At 47.5% G+C, this 18113-nt stretch overlaps 1 protein-coding gene across 4 annotated transcripts in view; it reads right to left on the reverse strand.

Annotated features, from left to right (window-relative positions):
* Positions 1–2438: 2438 nt before the first annotated feature.
* LOC131271519 (frizzled-2) overlaps positions 2439–18113 on the reverse strand; it is a 34934-nt gene continuing 19259 nt past the window's right edge. For all 4 annotated transcript variants that reach the window (XM_058272974.1, XM_058272972.1, XM_058272971.1 and 1 more), the window contains one exon: positions 2439–7644. In XM_058272974.1, the coding sequence (XP_058128957.1) occupies positions 5262–7358 (2097 nt within the window). In that variant the 5' untranslated portion in view covers positions 7359–7644 and the 3' untranslated portion in view covers positions 2439–5261. The remainder of the gene's footprint in view (positions 7645–18113) is intronic.

The raw sequence follows: 18113 nt of genomic DNA on the forward strand, positions 1-18113 counted from the left end.
TTTCTGGAAAACAGATGACGCCAAATAATTGATTCTTCGGGTGTTTGATTGTTTACATTCAAACCTACTATTATACAACGAAACTATTATTTTCAACCGTTTATGTTAAAACGCAAGGCATTTCCGTCAAAAAACGCAAAAGCGTTCTGCACAAATGGTGCTCGACTCCTAACATTTCGCTAAGGCAATTAGCGAAATCGGTAGGTGTGAGTATCGGAGCCGTACGAACCGTCATCCAAAAGTTTCGGGAGGAGTCCAGCTTCGAGGATACGCCGAAAAGTGGTCAAAAACCTGGTCCTATCGACCAACAGTTGAACCGGGAACGAGCAAAAGCATTCAAGCAAAAATAGGAAAGTTCCATTCGCGATGTGGCTCAACAAATGGGTACCTCAAAAAGTAACGTCCAATATGCCAAGGCAAGATTGAATTTAAAATCGTACAAAAACAAAAAAAATCGAAACGGAGTGCAAATCAGGCCGCATGCGTTAAATATCGGGCCCGGAAGCTGTACGACAAGCTGCTGTGCGACAAATCCTCATTCATCAGCTCGACGATGAGTCAGCCAAGACCAGACCAATTGAGATATTTTGAGCTCTAACGAAGGCACCCTTGAGGAAACATGTTAAAACTACGGAAAACATCGACAGTTTTCAAAAAAACTGTAAAACCGTTCAAAAGTGTCAAAAACCGTCCACGACAAGTCTGTGCTGAGCCATATCGGAGGCGACAGATCAAAAGTGCAGTCATTAGCATACGAAGACATTTTTTTAATTTTGTTTTTCCACAAATAGTCCAGAACAGAACCCAAACACAGTTTATGAAACAAAAATTCAGTTTCTGGAACAGGTTTTATTTTTTAGCTAGTTTTTAAATCGTGCTTATACTTTCGGGGACACCCTTTAGGCGAAAGATTTTCCGATATTTAATGACGTTCGTGGTTATTGAGTCCATTTATGCAAGGGAGAGTCAGGTCTCTGTTGAGCTCGAGCCAACTTAAATTATTGCTATTTCAATTTTGATTTAAATAGCCTTTACTCCTTTTGTAGTCTTTTTATTTTATTTATTTAAGTATCTTTAAACAAGTAGACTAAAAACCCATTAAAACTAAATTTATTTCTAGGTTTGGTTTAAATAATCTAATTTGAAAATAAAAATAACCGATGGTGGGATTTCAAATAAATTTTAAGCATTTCGACATTGGAAGATTTTGATTTCTTGTTTGATTTGATTAACTGTACGATAATGGTAGGTGGCAAATAAATGTCTGACTCGCGGGGTAAGTTTTTAGGGTCCTTTTATTTAACCCTCTTATTTAATCACTTTGTGAAATTTGTGTGAAAAAATGTAGGGTGAATTTTATTTCCTTGTGATATTTATTCGACCAAATTTCCCATACCGTGCAATTGAAACACAAGTTTTATTATATTTTTTTATTATTTTAATAATTTATTAAACAATTAAAAATATGCTTTCACTTCCACTGTATAAGAGGTTTTTCTTACTTTAGTAGAGTTTACTGGTTTTCGCCACACATTGTTCTTCCTGCGTTATGTTATATACGTGTTGTTACAATTTCTTCACATTCGTTTTACCCCTGTGGGTAGCATGCTGGCCTGCACCTTCCCCGACCGTGGTGTGCATATTAAGTAGAACTATTCGACATATAAACACACCGATATAGACACGATCTTTCCTGTTCATCGTTCCTTGAGGGTTTAGCGTGTGTTCGATTTGTGAAAAACCGTAACCAAACTACTGTACAGAGTACGAAGCGAGCAAACTTGCTAAAAATGTGAAACAAAACAAAAAACAGCAACCGAATAAAGCCTTAAAACATCCGTTATCCTTGCTTCAGTAGCTTGGTTCCGTGGGTCAGCTTTTTTTTCTAGTATCGGATGGCAGTAATGTGTCAGTTATTTTTCACAAACAACTAAATGAACAATATTCGTATACAGTCTATGTATCTGTTAAAACCAGATAATTTTAAAACGTTTTTTGTTTCTTATGGTTGAGTGTTTTTCCGTATTGTTAAATTTCACCCTAATGTTCAGCACAAAACGATACTATTTTCATTCTACCTTCTATTGCTCATCATTGTTGTGCACTGGCAATGATGTGATTGTTTAACTTTCTTTAACCTTCCGCTACAAGCCCTCCGCGAGGGTTACGAGGAGGAAGCAAACAAAAAAAAAATAAACGATACATCCGTACGTCACCACGCTAGCATTCGAAGGGATTTGCTCAGGTGTGAGCTTGTTTTTCCTTTGGTTTTCCCTTTTTGTTTTATTTTCTCATGCTACCGGGTGGTGTGAAAAATGTGTTGCAAAGATGCTTAGTGAATGAAACTGCAGAGTGAGCATACGTGCAACCGAACAGTGAAATTTGTAGTCGGATAAATATAGATGCCATTGGCAGAAAATGAAAGAATGATACAGTGATTGGAACTGCTTGATGGAATTTTTGCTCCGTATGTATGTTGTGCAGTGTTTCGGGATTTTCTTCTGCTTTTTTATTCGACGAGATTTCCTGGTTTTACCCGACACGCATGATTCTAATGAAAATGTCTTCCCAAAGCACGATTTGGATTCGATCATTCGAACGAATAATGCAACCTGCTTTCCTCTACGGACTTCAGTTTCTTATCCAACCATTGACTTAATAGTAAGTGTTTTCCTAGCTTATTGTTCTTCCTTTGTGGTTTTCCTTTGCGTTTTCGTTAATCATCTAACATTCCTATAGTGTATACTGTACAAGGGCGGTCACATTCGCACACAGTTGCTGGCTGCAAACATCTCCGCATCGATAACGCTGAGCTCGCGTGGCTGTCGAGAGATGGGCGTACCTGAATCCGTGCCATCCGCAAACGGCCGGTCAATAAATTACAAAACATTTACACTTGGTTGCCGGTGTGCCCACCTTGCGATATTCTGATGCACTGCCCTTCGTGGATGGCCATTGCAGGCATGTAGAGGGGCAAGTCGAGTGATAAACCGAACGCGGCCACACTGCTTGACACGTATCGTATCAGCTGCTAATGTAAAATGTAGCATTTTGGTTGATATGTACACTAAATCCAATTCGTCCACAAGGGGAGCACTGTGGCAGCTACTACTAGGTAAAAGCGATCTATAAAACATAGCAATTGAACGACCGCAGAAATGGGAAGGTTTGGTTCATTCAACACAAATACAAAAAAACATAGGTACGAAGCCAAACCCGCCCGCGACCGGTAGTGAAGAGAAGCCTCCGGACAAACGAACTGAAAGTAAATCGAAAGGACGAAACACAAGAGAAGGTAGCTGCGACGACCGTCTTAAAACAAAACTAACTATATTATCTCTAAACGTCACTTGCTCGGCACCCTTCAGCCGAGAAGGGGCCATAAGCTGACAGCTATATATGGCAATCTGAGAGTAACAACGCTTGCACTGGACGTTTACGAAAGTTAGCAAACACAAGTGTAGAAAGTAGGAAACGCTCGTACAAAACACATCATCAGCGAGGAAACGCGTGAGCCATCTCTCGAGAGAGAAAGAAAAAATACGGTGAAAACGAAAATAAACGTACGCAAATATGGGAGCCATGGATTGGATGAATTCAAAAACAAAACCATTAGCAAGAAGTATCCATGGGAGCTTTACAAAGAAATATCACTCGTGAAGCGAAACAATAGAAGCTTCAAGTATTTTGACTTCTCGTCACCATCAAACACATATCAAATCAAAACAGAAACAATTCGCAAAAAAAACGATGCGCACCGAACAGCGATGAAAAGTGAACCTGTTTTTCTATCCAATGATCAATGTTATTACGACGAGCTAAGGTTTGATTTCCGGGGTTTTCGAGTACTTTGTAAATTAATGCTAATTACGTATAAAAGTTCCATCTCAAAATGCACCATTTAGAAAAAACGTTACTTATGTCCGTTTGCTTACTTGAGGTCTACGGTTTTAGATGTTCCCTATGCTGTATCATGCGCTTGCGTTGGCGATTTCGGGTTAAGAGTTAATGTAAGGAAGTAGTTTTGAATGAGAAAAATCATCACCACCATTTGTTTTATGGAGCAGTGTAAGGTGTTGTTCTCCGCTTGGGATTTGCGTTGTTTCATGGTAAATAGTTTCCATTGTGCGTCAGCGTTATGTTTTAACTCGTTTCAGTCGGGCTTGCATTTTTTATATGTATCTTCTTTTTTTGTGGCTGTGAAAGGGTATTGTCATGTTTGATTTCGTCTTTAGCGCACGGAAAGTAATATCCTCCTACGAATTTTCTTCGTATCGATAAAGAACATAATTGCAAGTCCATTTTCGTACGTTAAATTGCCCACCCGTTTTTCGCGCGAGACATTCAACTGTTTGATTCAACGTCTTCATCCGTTTTCCGGCAAGAAAATGTACCTAATTTTTCCTCTCTGTACAAGGGATACACACACACGACGTTTGCTGATGCGTTACGTTGGCGGCTGTTGGCGTATTATCTTCTCATCTTCTCTACATGTATAAAATATAACTTACAAACTTCCACATACCCCGCACGCACAATTTCGTACGACGTAATACAAACCGCTCTTTAAAACACTACGTTTCAGTTACTAACCACACATTGTCGACTAGAAAAGAGAGCCGCTTGCTTGAACTGTCCTTACACGATAACGCTTGTGTTATGTCACGTCGGTTACTCCTGCCGAAGGGTGTTTCTACCCATTTCATTTATGTGTTTGTGTGTGTTTTTTAACGCATAGTAGAGGGTGGCTTGGGATGCAGTATTATTATCGTAGGTAAAGGAGAAATTACGATGATAGAATAGGTAGGTTGTAGTTTCTGTTGGTTGTTTGACTGTCTCCCATTAAACACTATCGCGACAATTAGTAGCCCATAGTAGAAGAAGTATCGATTTGAGTTGAGTTGACTTTAATACTATTAAGAATAGCGTTCGCGGTCCACCCACAAGGTCACCTAAGCACGGTCACGTTGCCTTCCTTCGAGCAAGATCCGGAAGAAATGGTGCCGGGGATGTTGAAGGAGTGGTGGCGGAGTGCAGGGAGATTTGCCGCGCGTACGCTGTTTTATTCACAGTTCACTTAGATTGCTGGGTGGTATCCATCGGCCCGTATCTGGTCGTACGGTCAACTATATCGGACCATAATCGCTGAGGGCTTGCCCTGGTTGCGGACCGGGAAGCGTTACAACGACTGAGACGGCGCGCGGATCGACGACAGATCCGGATCCGGCTGTTAGGGTAGATGCGCCGCCTATATCTCCAGGTCATACGTGGCTAAGAGGGGCCTGCTTGAGGACGTGATGGTGCAGATGGTGGTGACTCGTTGAGGCCACGCTGCCGACGGTCTGAGTGTAGGGGGTGGCAAGCAGGGAGGCCGCTGCTGACCCCGGTACGCCAATGCCAGACGTTGCGTACGGTTGCGGGAGTGGTGGGCGTGGTTTTATCAGCACCTGACCGGCACCGGTCGGGTCCGGCGAGCCGAACAGCCTTCTCCAGAGTCGTCGCCAGGAGTCGACCGTTTTGCCGGACCAGATCCACACACCGGACGTGATGCCGACGGCCAGTGCCATGAAGTACTTCAGCATCAGCACCGAGTAGAGCGGCTTTTGTCGCAACCCCGGTGCAACCTTGCACGGGCAGGTCAGGCCGGTCATCCAGTCCTCGAAGTATGATGCCTCGTACAAATGGCACCCGATAACGATCGTGGCCGGCACGGTGTACAGAACGCTGAAGATGCCTATCCGGATCATTAGCTTTTCGAGTTTATCCGCCTTCGAGCCGGCACCGATTCCACCCTGCTGCTTGATGACCGAACGGATGCGGAACAGTGACACGAAGCCGGCCATCAGGAACGTGGTTCCGACGACCAAGTACATGAACAACGGGGCGAGCACAAAGTTCTTCAGATGCTCGACGGAGGTATTGCCCACGTAGCAAATACCAGCGACCGGATCACCGTCGACGGCGGGTCGTAGCAGCACCGAGACGGTTTGAACGGTCGGGATAAGCCACGCGGCCAGATGGAAGTACTGCGAATGCTTCGAGATCGCTTCATTACCCCACTTTAGGCCGGCGGCAAGGAACCAGGTGAACGACAGGATTACCCACCAGATCGACGACGCCATGCCGAAGAAGTACACCATGATGAAGATCATCGTGCAGGAGCTCTGGCCAGTCGACGGGTACTTGATCGACTTGCCGTCGCACGCAATCTCGTCGTGGCCGAGGAAGATGCGCGTCAGGTAGCCGCACGACACGATGAAGTAGCACGCGGACAGGAACACGATCGGCCGCTCAGGGTACTTGAACCTTTCGGTGTCGATGAGGAACGTGGTCAGTGTCATTAGCGTGCTTATGCCGCAGAGGCCGGACCACAGCGCTATCCAGATCCCGGCGAAGTCCTTTTCCTCCTGCGTGAAGAACGCCCCCCGACACGGGATCGCGCAGTTTTGCACGTCGCCGACCCTTTCGACACTTTGGTTGGCGCTTAGGCTGCCGTGATGGTGCAGTAGCGTTGTGGTGCTGCTTTCCCTCCCCAGGGCTACCAGTGGCTCCCGGCACCGGCACATGCACTCTTTTGTTCTTTCCCCGGGGGGATTTTGGCAGTTTTTTGAATTCTTGCCTTTGCATTTGTTGTTCTGCTGGCCTCCGCTGCCACCGCCTTGTCCACCGCCGCCGCCACCGCCACCGGAGTGTGACTTCCTAGTCGGTTTGCTCGAATGTCCCGAGCCACCGCTACTACCTCCCCCACCCGATGACGAACCGCCGGCACCTCGATCACCACCACCGTGCTCTTCCTCGCTCGGCATCTCCATGCACAGGTTATCGCTGTCGCCCGACACGGGCAAACTCTCGCACGCCATACGCTCCGGCCAGTTGAAGCTGTACTGCTGCATGATTGGCGCACAGCCGGACCGCGCCCGTTCGCATACGCTCCGGCACACCGGGAGCGGTTTGTGGTAGTCCTCGATGCAGATCGGTGTATACATCGAGCAGAGGAAAAACTTTAGATCGGGCGAACACTTGATCTCGACTAGCGGCCAAAACTGGTGCACCTCCAGGCCGGCTTCCTCCTGCGTTTCGTGATTCATCTCGTTCGGGAACGAGGTCAAATTGTAGCCGATCCCGCGGCACATCGGGATGGTGATTTCTTCGCATCGCGAGTTCGGGTCCTTCGGCACGGCAGGTACGTGTGGCATCGGGCTGACGCCCGAGTGGTAGCTACCTTCCACTTCCCACCGTCCACCGGCTGCTACCAGCAACAACAGCCCTGCAAGCACGTACATTGCTGAGACTCTCATCCGCCGGCTGCTGCTTCTCCTGCCTCCACCGCTAGCTTTACTTCGTTCCAGCAGTGACATTGTGTGTACAGAAAGGAGACACTTTTTCGCGTTGTCCGTGTGTTCGTTAAAGGCTTCGGTGCCCCCTGGTATCCTTGCACTTGCTGCTCCCTGCAAACGCTCACTCTTTGAAGGCAAGCTGAACTCTTTCCTCTCCTTCGATTTCAGATGCTTTTCAACAAACCGAACGTCATCCTGCTACCAGCGGCGCATGTCAGATTTGCGATAGAACGCGCCTGCAGCCCAGCTGCTCGTCTCGTCCTTCCGGAGGGGGATTAACTCTCCGTAATTAAACTATCGATGGAGTCTGTTGGTGATAGAAAGCAAAAAGAATGGAACATTGATTAGAACATTAAGTTATACAGAGGTGCTTGTGATTGGTTTGTGAAATTAATCACGTGGTCGAATTACCAGGGCACCATCATGGGGAAATAAGATCTTTTCGAGTGTATAAAACTGTCATCCGCAATCGGAGGGCGTGCTTTAATGTTCAGGCGACTTTTCGAATCGGAATATCCAACCGCATTGCACTTTGGTAATTGTATTTGTCACAAAACGATTGATTCGAGATGGAAGTACAATTCGAACTGCAACAAAATGGCAGCTTCCTATGATTGGGAACCTCAACAAATTGTAAATTGGGAAAGTGATTTTTATTGAATTTAATTACGACAACAGTGCATGAATGAACATGGTTTTGCGGAGGGATCCTAGATTTTCAGAGTTATCTATTCCTGCTTCTAGTTCCTAGTTACTTGCCGCTTCAACAGACAGAAAATTAAAAAAAAAGTTTTCCACATCCATTCGCCTCACCACTAATCAATCCGGCACTTCGACAGATTTTACATTGTCTGTAGGACCAGAAGCTACGGTATTTGCAAGTGAACAGTAACCGTTTACAGCTCGACGAAATGTACAGCAACTATGCAAATGAGCAGATGGGTTTGCCTGTTCGAGAGTCCGACTCACGAGCCCGTTAACACCAACAGACCGTAAATAGTTGTACCACCACCGATTGAGAAGGAGAGCTGTCTATCGAGTGCAGTCCCCATGACGATGCACTTTACATATCCGTTTAATTTCCCGTCCCAGTCGGTCCCCTTGGGACGCCGATGTGTCTTGTGCAGCGCGCCCGGGGTTAGATTCGTGGATACGTGCACAATTTCGCGCCGTAGGAGATCTACGGGCAAATAAGCCAATGACACACGAGACCTACGCACGCAGCATCTGCATGTCCCATCCGACGACGGGAACTACGTAGCAGGCACCGTAGTTGGTCGACAACAGATTAATGAGGGAGATCCTTCGTCCCCGGGGGGAAAGGAACAGCGTTGGAATAGCAGAGCTATTTCGATTAAACGGCACGATGGTATAATGCGTAAATGATGCGGTCTTACCAGTACTGCCCTTTGCCCGAAAAGCCTGTCTTAACACAAAAGGACACATCGCTTGTCAGGAGGGAGGGGTTTGCGTGTGTGTGTGTGTGTGTGTGTATCAATTTATGGTTCTCCAAATGACGGTGGGGACATGCTGTTTGGCGGGCGGCGGTGAGTGGATTTGCCATTTCTCAGTTGACAAAACAGAGTAGTTATGTCCCCAGACGCTCTAGCAGAAGGAGGATCCGCTTGTAGGGTTTCCGCCAGCAACGAGACCTAAGACAATGGGAGGCGTTCGTTCTGGAGGACATGCCGAGGTGTAGAAAGAGAGAGAGAGAGGGAGGGAGTGAGGGAGAGAGAAACCGACCGCTTACGGTGAAGTGTTTGGAAGGTGTTAAAATTATTACACAAGTCGGTTTCGCCTTTCGTTCGCCCCGGGTTTCTTGGTCGGACTGTCGTTCGTCCGGCCGCTTCTCTTCGTAGCGACAGGATTGTGCCACTCAAAATGAAAACCACCAACGGGAAGAGGAAAGGGCAGTTGGTTGTGGAGGTTTTTTTTTGCTTCTTCTTAGGGCACACAACGCCCCTGGCGTTCGGTTACGGTGCTGTATCATATTTCAGCCACCCAATCGGTTGTGCAAATAACTGTTGGTGTCTCCGGTCTCTCCGGGAACCGGAGTGTGTGTGGTATCGATGCCTTGCCGGGTCGTCGCGTTGGGGTTCATTCGATCCGGGGTGGATCCCTGGGATGTGAGGTGGGTGCCGGAAGGCGGTGGAACGTTTTCCGCGTGCTGTTGGTTGAAACGTTGACACCTTGTGGCGTTGCGCTTATCCCGTGTTTTCCGATCCGTCCACTTTCGGCCGCGGGGAGGAAAGGCAACATACAGTGAAAAAAAAGGGACACAAACACACATACATCCTACTGGCTTGAGCTGTGGTAATCTAATCATGTGGAAGATTTCTGCACAGCATGTCCCGCGAACAAATTTCAACCGTGTCGCATGCTTCTTACTTTCCGCGCACAACCCGAGGTGTTGGTATCACTATGTTTTGTCATGCTCCCCACGACGCCGTGTCAACGTACATCGGGAACAAGACAGCTTCCATGTCGGTTTGCTATTTTCCAATCGTCTCACAGTTTTCGCATTTTCCATGGAAAATACCAGCATTTGCCAGCGAGTCAGCCGGGATGGGCATGCTATTCAATAAACTAACACCATCTGTAATACCCTCGCTAGCTTCGCAATAAAAAGGTGTTAAAGGTTCATCTGTGACACGTTTACCAGTAGCTTCTGACATGACAAACACGGTTTAAGACACTATGAACAAATGTGCTGCCGATTAATGACCCGCGCCGGCCATAAACGATGTTTAATTTGTTGATTCAAATCTCACACGACAAAACACAGTTGCAGCACCAGATCCCGGCTCACGCATCCTCAAGTGCGGCCGTCGGCCGGTTCCGACATGCAAACCGTAATTATATTCGACACGATAAGCGAGTCATACCGGGGCGGATCCTGGCCTAGGTAGCCATTAAGTTTTCATCACGAGCGAAACGACAGGAAGTGATCAATAACGTCGCGGTTGCCGGGGGGACGACGGGGCGTGTCTGTCATTAGCGTCCCGGTGTTCAGGTGCCCCGTGTCCCGGGAGTGCATATGTGTCTCCCCCGGTGCGCGCACATGTCATCCCGGGGTCCGGGGTGTGTTAGTGCGCACGAGGAAGGGAAACGGTTAAAAACATAGGATATTAACCCGCGGCAAACTGTGGTTCGGGTTCCGCCGAAACTCTGCCCCTGTTTCCGGGTGAGGGGTGATGAGTGTCTAGCGAGCGGCAAGTACTCCTTCCCTCCCACCCCCGGTGCAAGGAGGGACAAGGGAAGAACATCAAATTTTATTATCTGTAAACTATTTTTATCGAACTCGTGTTCGCGCGCGGCTCGTTGCACGAGTAAGGTGCATCATATCCCGCCGTTGTTTGTCTTCTGGGAGCCGATCTTGGCCGTTGCACTTTCGCTTGTGGCTTGAAGAAGCCGGTCGGTGCTTCTTACTCTTGAACCAAGAAACATTTGGCCGGGCAGCACACACGCTCGAAAGAACAACACACACATACACACAGCGAGTAGTCCCGGGTTTGTCAAAATCAAACCAGATGCCGGCGGGCTGCTGCTGGCGTAACCGTGGAAGATGAGGTTCGGAATGATGAAATCTCCGTCTGTTGCCCGTCGATGCCAGGGAAAGGTTCTGCTGGCGGCAGGGACAGGTACGTACACCGCCCGGTACACGGAGTTCCAGTACCGGGCACTGTGAAGTAAACATAGCGTCAAACAAACAACTGCATCCAAAAGTGCACTGCTCCGGACAACCCGGCCGTACCCCGCGGGATCCCTGTGGTGCCCGCTTGGTGGACTTCGGTTTCAGGCGGCTGCATAAAACATGTTTGAAATGTACACAACATTACACCATGCTGCTGATGTGGCGGCCATTGGCGTGCTTTAAGAACTTTGTACGCAGTGCATTAAATCCGAGCCACTGCGTCAGCATAGTATGGTAGAGCCTTTTTTCTCCTCTCCATTTTTATGATTAACGAATAGACTCCGCTGCTCGCAGTATCACCGGCAACGAGTAGCGTATGATAGTACACACATATCTGTAGAAATCATGATGTACTCAACGGGGGATGAAGTGAAAATCATTCGATGTGTGCCAATAACTACACCTGCATGATATGCTCAGCGAACTGCGCCAATTTTCACTCAATTATTCCACCAGTAATAATTCACCGTTAACTCCCACAAATAAAAGTTCCTGCCCACAGGGTTTGTTCGCGAGAACATCCCTTCATTTTAATCCAATTTTCTCAGAAAAAAAACCATATAACCATCGTTAATTGCATTTTAATTACAAGTCTCAATCCGTCCGAGCCAGCGACTGAAAAAGTAACGCACTACGGAACGATATTTAAACCAAAAACTCCATTCCGGAACGTTTAGGGAACGGGACACACATCCGCTAAAGTTTACATTACCGTGACCCGGTCGGGGTTTAGAATTAAATTAGTCTGCTGTTAGGAACGTACAGTAAATGGGGCTAGTGAGGTCGTGGTATCAAAGGATAGACACGGTAAGGGTTGTTTATAGGGAACGCTGGGGCAAAAGAATGCTTTGGTGCAAGTTTGTGAAGCGGTTATCGTAGGTGTATATATTGCGTTTCTACCAAAAATGGTGAGTAGAATGTTGCTGATGAATTGATTTATTTATCATGAAAATTTTAGTTACTCTTTATGATACACGCAAAAAAACAACAACTCAGTCACAGAATCGCCACAGAGATTTGAATGCTAAACATGGGTTCGAAATCCGAACGTGTGAAATAGTAAGTAAAAAAGTCACTAATTTCCACACGGATATATGAATACCGAGCAGGGGATTCAGAATGTTGTTATATGTTAACTCTTTACCTCTTTTGGCCCCTCAAAAGAAACAATAGAAAACGTACTCACTTACTCTCCACCTTGTGTAGTCTTTAACTGATACATTTATCATATTTGGGATTCCAATCTCTGGTGCGACTCTGGTGTAGTTATGCTTTCTCTTACACATTCCTTTTTCTGGCTTCGAGCTCTGTTTAGGATCGAAATCTGAGTGGCGATTGGAAGCTCATTTTGCGTGTTGTAAATCGCATTTGAGTCACTAAATGATTCGAATCAACGTGATGATAGCTCAGTATTTTTCAAATCTTTAAAGCAGGGGTGGGAATACTCCATATTCCCAATATACAAAATTATCACGAACTCCTTGGCGAGCGTCGCGGGGCTAAGGCATGGAAAGAAACGATCGCAACGAAAACATGATCACAATCTCCACCTCCAGATTATGCGTACGCGGGTTGTGGTGATCCGCACACGCAACTCCCTTGCGCGAGTCGAACCACGGAGTGCGCTTGTTGTTATTCAAATTTATCGTGCCTCAACCCCTATGCAAGTGCGGGGAAAGAGAGCGGCCCGAACCCGATCCTGATCTCGCTGACAACCTGTTTATAAAAGCCAGGGGAACCAAGGCGAATTAAAAAAAAACACTGCTGGCAAGTTTAAATAGCTCACCTATAGGATATTAAGGTTTTTCGCTTGCGTGGTCTTCTGTCCCTTGCCCAAACTCCCCTTTGGTCGTTGCTTCTGATGGCGAATGTGTGAGCCAGCCTCCACACATCAGCTTAATTTCCCTACATTCCCCTACGGTGTTATGGAGAGGCCGAAGGGAGCGGCGCACACACATCGTTATTTATGGGACAGTTTTGTGTAAAATAAAGAAAAGGGGTAAGTGAAAAAAGGAAACCAGATTTGATGCACTCCAGTCCACGGCCCCGCTGTCAATAAATCTCCAACGTACGTAAGAGGCACTCGCTTGTGTCGATTATTTGCATTTTAATTTATAAGTTTATGAATTTATGCTGCTTTGTGCGCAACCCGGTGCAATTCATCGTTGCCTCGTTGCAGCATTCGATGCCATCGTGGGACTCGTGCGCTCATTACGGATCATCCCTCGCTCCTCGGGGCCGAACGGCAAACCCGAACGGTGGGACGACGGCGATGAGAATATGTCATGTGTTTATATTTATTTTCCAATCAATTACTTAAGCGATTCCGTGGGTCGCACGCGTTCGCGCGTTCGATTCGAGGCTTCCCTCCAATCGATCGTCGTTTGGCGGTTACGATCGGTCTCTGTTGGAAATCCCGCACCACTCTGGGGTGGCGTGGGCAATTTGGTATTTTGCATTTTTTCCCCCTACCCCCAACATCCTCGATGGTTCGCCTCGCGAAATGATGCTCGATTAATTTAAAGCAATGGAGCGCTTTTTCGCACCCCGCAGGAATCGGCAAGGGGTTGGGTGGGGTGCAAGTAGGGCGCGGAGTGCAAGTGTAACGTGAAATGAAATCTGTTGCCTCATCTGTTTGTTGTCGTTTTGCACCAGCCTGCCGCCGACCGGCCTCTCCGCCTTGTGGGCCGACGTTCGTGGAAGCGACGTTTATGACGACCATCATCACACTTTCCCGCTCGAGATCGGCCAGATCCCGGTTGTGGTTGGCGTTCAATAAATATTTTGACAGCCAGTGTCCGCTTGTGAAGCTGTGACCTTCTTGGGACAATTTTCTTCATACGCAACAAAACGCAGGCAGGCAGGAGGAACCGGGAAGCAGCAACGTTGGGATGGTAAAATCGGTCGCCAGCAATTTTAATCAATTCGAATCAATTGACTGCCAATCGATCGAAGGCTCGGTGCACGCTTTCACGCAGCATGTCCGCGGCTCGGCTGGCCAATATGTATATTCATGAAGAGTGGGGTTTGCGAGCGCCCAGCAATGACACGACGTCGAGCAAAGGTCTGTCCAACCGAACTCCAATGAAGGGATGATGAAGCTTTAAATAGAAGTTGATATCGCCGCCTTCCGACCGGAGCCCCGACCGTGGCTGTGTTTTAGCTCATGTTTGCATGGAGAAAGATGGCGATACGCAACCATAACCCATGTTGTGCCGGTGTTCGGTAAAACTATGGTACGAAAGCTAGCGAAACTGACAAACCGAACAGTCATTGTGCAGAACAAGAAACGTTTATCGCGATGGTTCGCGAAAGGAAAAATCGATTTCCAAACAATTGCACACAGGAGAGTCGAGCGCGGTGTCGTATTTTTTTTCTGTTCTATGACGTTCATGTAAAATGTCGGTCCTTTTTGATGCTGAAGTTTCTCGGGCATCTTCCGTGGTCCGCATTTTCCTCCAGCCCTCAGAGTGAGCAGGAAGACGAACGCATCGAAATCGAGGAAAAGTAATATACATACCCAGTGGAACACATGTCTCCTCAGACGGTCTCGTGTCGGAGGGTCAATATTGACGCTCTCAACAATCAAAACGAAAAAAGGCACACACATACGAGACGATAGAAAATTAGGCTGACTTGAGATGAAATGAAAATACCGAAAATACAAATCTTTAAACCACCGCAAAGTGGCCTAAGCGTATATACTCGGCCTACCTTTTGCGTAGCTGAGCGTGGGGAGGTACGACGCGTGACGTTGTTTTGCCCGTTCGTTGTTTGAGAGAGGTTGAAGAGAAAAACCTCCCGACACCCAAAATACACGTCTTCAGATCGTGCCACCAACCAAACGGCCGACTTGGGAGTTCCACAACGGGTTGGGTGTGTGTTTTTTTAACCGTTCCTCGGAACGGTGACATTAATTTGTTCACGCCTCCGTTGGCAAATTCAAACATCGTGAGGTGCAAATTTTGACAGTTCGCTGTTGTTCGCTGCGGTGGGTCCAACAACTCCCCCTCCCCTTTGATGTTTCGTTCCAGTTTTGATGATGCTGAGGGTTTTCGAGATTTTTTAACGCTTTAAGTTGGCACCTAAACAGTGATCTTTTTTTTCCTTCAACAAGAAGAAACCTTCACGAGTGTGTTTTTAGCTTTTAGGTTCGCAGACTTTATCGAAGCCATCACATGTATGAACTGAACGGTAAGCGACAGTGGATCTTCCGCTCAATGGTGCAATTGTGCAATCGAGACACAGAACCCGGCTCGAATCGAACCCAAAGGCTGCAGGCTAGACTAATATGTAACTATGTGTCATCGTTAGCCCGGACAGCCCAGACAAAACACACAAAGATTTCCACGTCTGGTCGCCCTATGGCGGGTTGCAATCGGAACTCACGGAACCGCAGAATCCACCGCTCGTAGCGATCGACCGAGGAAGCGACCGGTACACCGTGCATGGCCTCAATAATGCTGCCACAACCGGCTACACTCTGTTTAAATATGTATTCTCAGCTCGACATTCCTCGACAGCAGCAACGGCAGCAGCACTGTCCTGTTTATTTTTATTCTCCTACATTTTTTAATATTTTTTTTCACTCTACCCAGCTCCTAGGTTTCTTTATTTCACCGCCATCTTTACTTATCGCTCCCCGCTGAACGAACGTCCTCTATCAGACGCAAGTGTTTGCCAGTGTAGCGCACATTTTCGCTGGTTTTACTTTTTCCAGCGTTTTGTTTTTTACACCATTTCATGCATCGATGGCGTTTGTCAGATTCCTCGCCATTAGTACACGCTCCTATCAAGAGGCAAGCGTGTTTGTGTGTATGTGGAGTTTGGTTAGAAAAACACAGCCCAGGAAAAGCGGGTGCGACGTGGCCACAAGATGTGATGCTACGCGTGTTCGGTCCGAAGCGATGATTGACATCGCGTGAAAATATTGAACGGAACGCAGTGTGTTTTTGTTGCTTTCTTCCCTTTCCATTGCTCGCTGTCTTGTGGAGGCCCTGGGGCTGATAGGTGCTGGGTAGACCGTACCACCGGGCAGGAAATTAGTAAACCGGCTAAGTCGAAATTATTCGCACCCTGAAGGAGCTGCCCCTCGTGTCTCGTGCGGAAGCGACTGGTCGCGTAACGACAGATGGTAATTAATAATAATTTCTGGCTTTTCAACACCAATTTTGAGGCAAGCAAGCAACTGCAAAGGCTCCGGCAGGAAATGCTGTTCATGCGGCAAAAAAGACCACGAACAGCTGAGAACAAGACGAGCAGTCCATTATACTTACCAACGGATAAGTAAGTACAACCCGCTTTTGCTTAATGGAGCAAATGTAGTGCAAATCTTTTGTGGACAACCCGATTCCAAGCCGATGGGGAAACCTAACGGCTATTCGCGCTGGCACTGGTCACATCCTACGCTGGCAAATATTGACATCGGCCCATGCGTGTTCTTGTTTGTCGACATCGATATACCTTTCTTAAGTGCGCTTCCGTAAGCCCTCCCGCTTCATGCCGCAGAGGGGTTCCGGTATCGACGGTAGTGCAAACGGTGCGATAAGGGAAGCTTAAGCTGCACTTCTCGATCGGGAGGGAGATGTGTGCTGTACACGATAGTGCGCAACATCGGACGAGCACTTGAGCTAGTGCAATCGCAAGCGCATTGGATCGAGATCCGCCTTAAAAGTCGATTCGCCGACGACGGACGGTTTGCATTTCGTCAGCATCCGATACCGCACCCAAACTGCGTACCGTTGCGGAAATGCACTCAGCGATGCAGAAAGAAGGATCGGGCGGGGAAGGCTTGGGAACATGCACCATCCCGTTGATCGACTCCGAAGGGGACGGAAGGTTTGGAGCGAAGCAGTCCATGCGAGGAAAAGTGCGCAAGCAAGATAAATAAAAGTGAAAATTGTTTGTGGAACTGCTAGATAAACACTATTAAAATCTTAATTTCCACCGCAACAATCAATAACAAACAGCCCCGGCTTACAGAATCCTCACCCTCGGGCGGGGAAACTCGGGATGAACTTCTTCCGCTTCAACATCGCACCATCATCGCGTCATCGCCGTCGTCTTCTGTCACCGGAAATCGAAGACTTCATGCAACGGATGTGAAACATCAGCAGGGGGGTGGGGTGAGAAGGAAGTGGGAGGGGTGGGTGGCTAACCAGCGGCTCTAATCTATTTCCAAATTGGACAAACATGACTACGGATCACCCGCTGTTCGAGGCGCTCGTGGCGTACGATAAACAACGAGCCGCCTTCGGGAGTTCTGGAACTAGGAATAGAAGTTCTCCTGCACGTGGTCACACACACACACGAGAAATCCACACCGCGGAAGTACTCCACTCCATTCGGCGAGCATGTGTGGAGGAGCCGCTAGCGGGGTTAAAAATATGATTGACAATCCGGATTGAATTTCGGAAAGAGACTATACCCCCGCCATGGAACAGTCATGTGTTCACGAGCACCCGACTAAACAAGATCCCTGTTTGTTCCACTGATCGGTGCGCATAAAGCCGGGTGTATTAGGAAGACAGATGTCGCAGCGAACCGTACCATCGTCAATCCGGCCAAGTTAGTTGTCACTTTCGCTTTTCGCCACAACAATTCACCCAAGGGGGAGGACGCGGTCGGTACACAAGTGAAGCCAGCAGTAAATTTCAGTCTCCCGAAGCCCTCATCTGGGTGTCAAATGTCTTATCCGAAAAAAAACCCGGCCCATATGGCGCCCAACAACCACGCGGTCGCTGCTAAGAGTTGATGTGTTGACTTAACCTAATGGCCATATTCCTTAGCGGCCTAATGCACCGAACTCTGCAACCGTAACTCTGAGGGCGCAGGTTCACCGCGTGTAGCACACACGTACACATTTTTCATTTGGCTTCATTTTGCATCGATTCCCGGGGATCGACATAAATTTCCAGTCCACCATCCATAGCATTGCAGTTCATCCGCGACACACCGAAGCGTGGCGGTTAATTTCGGGGGATGATCTCTTGGTAAACAGTGAAAAGCTGTATGCCTTGGAGGCGCGCCACTCGGTCTGCGCCCCGTAATAATAACACCGTCGTCAAGTCAAAATAACGTAC

Source organism: Anopheles coustani, chromosome 3 (assembly GCF_943734705.1).
Source record: "Anopheles coustani chromosome 3, idAnoCousDA_361_x.2, whole genome shotgun sequence".
Lineage (NCBI taxonomy): Eukaryota > Metazoa > Arthropoda > Insecta > Diptera > Culicidae > Anopheles > Anopheles coustani.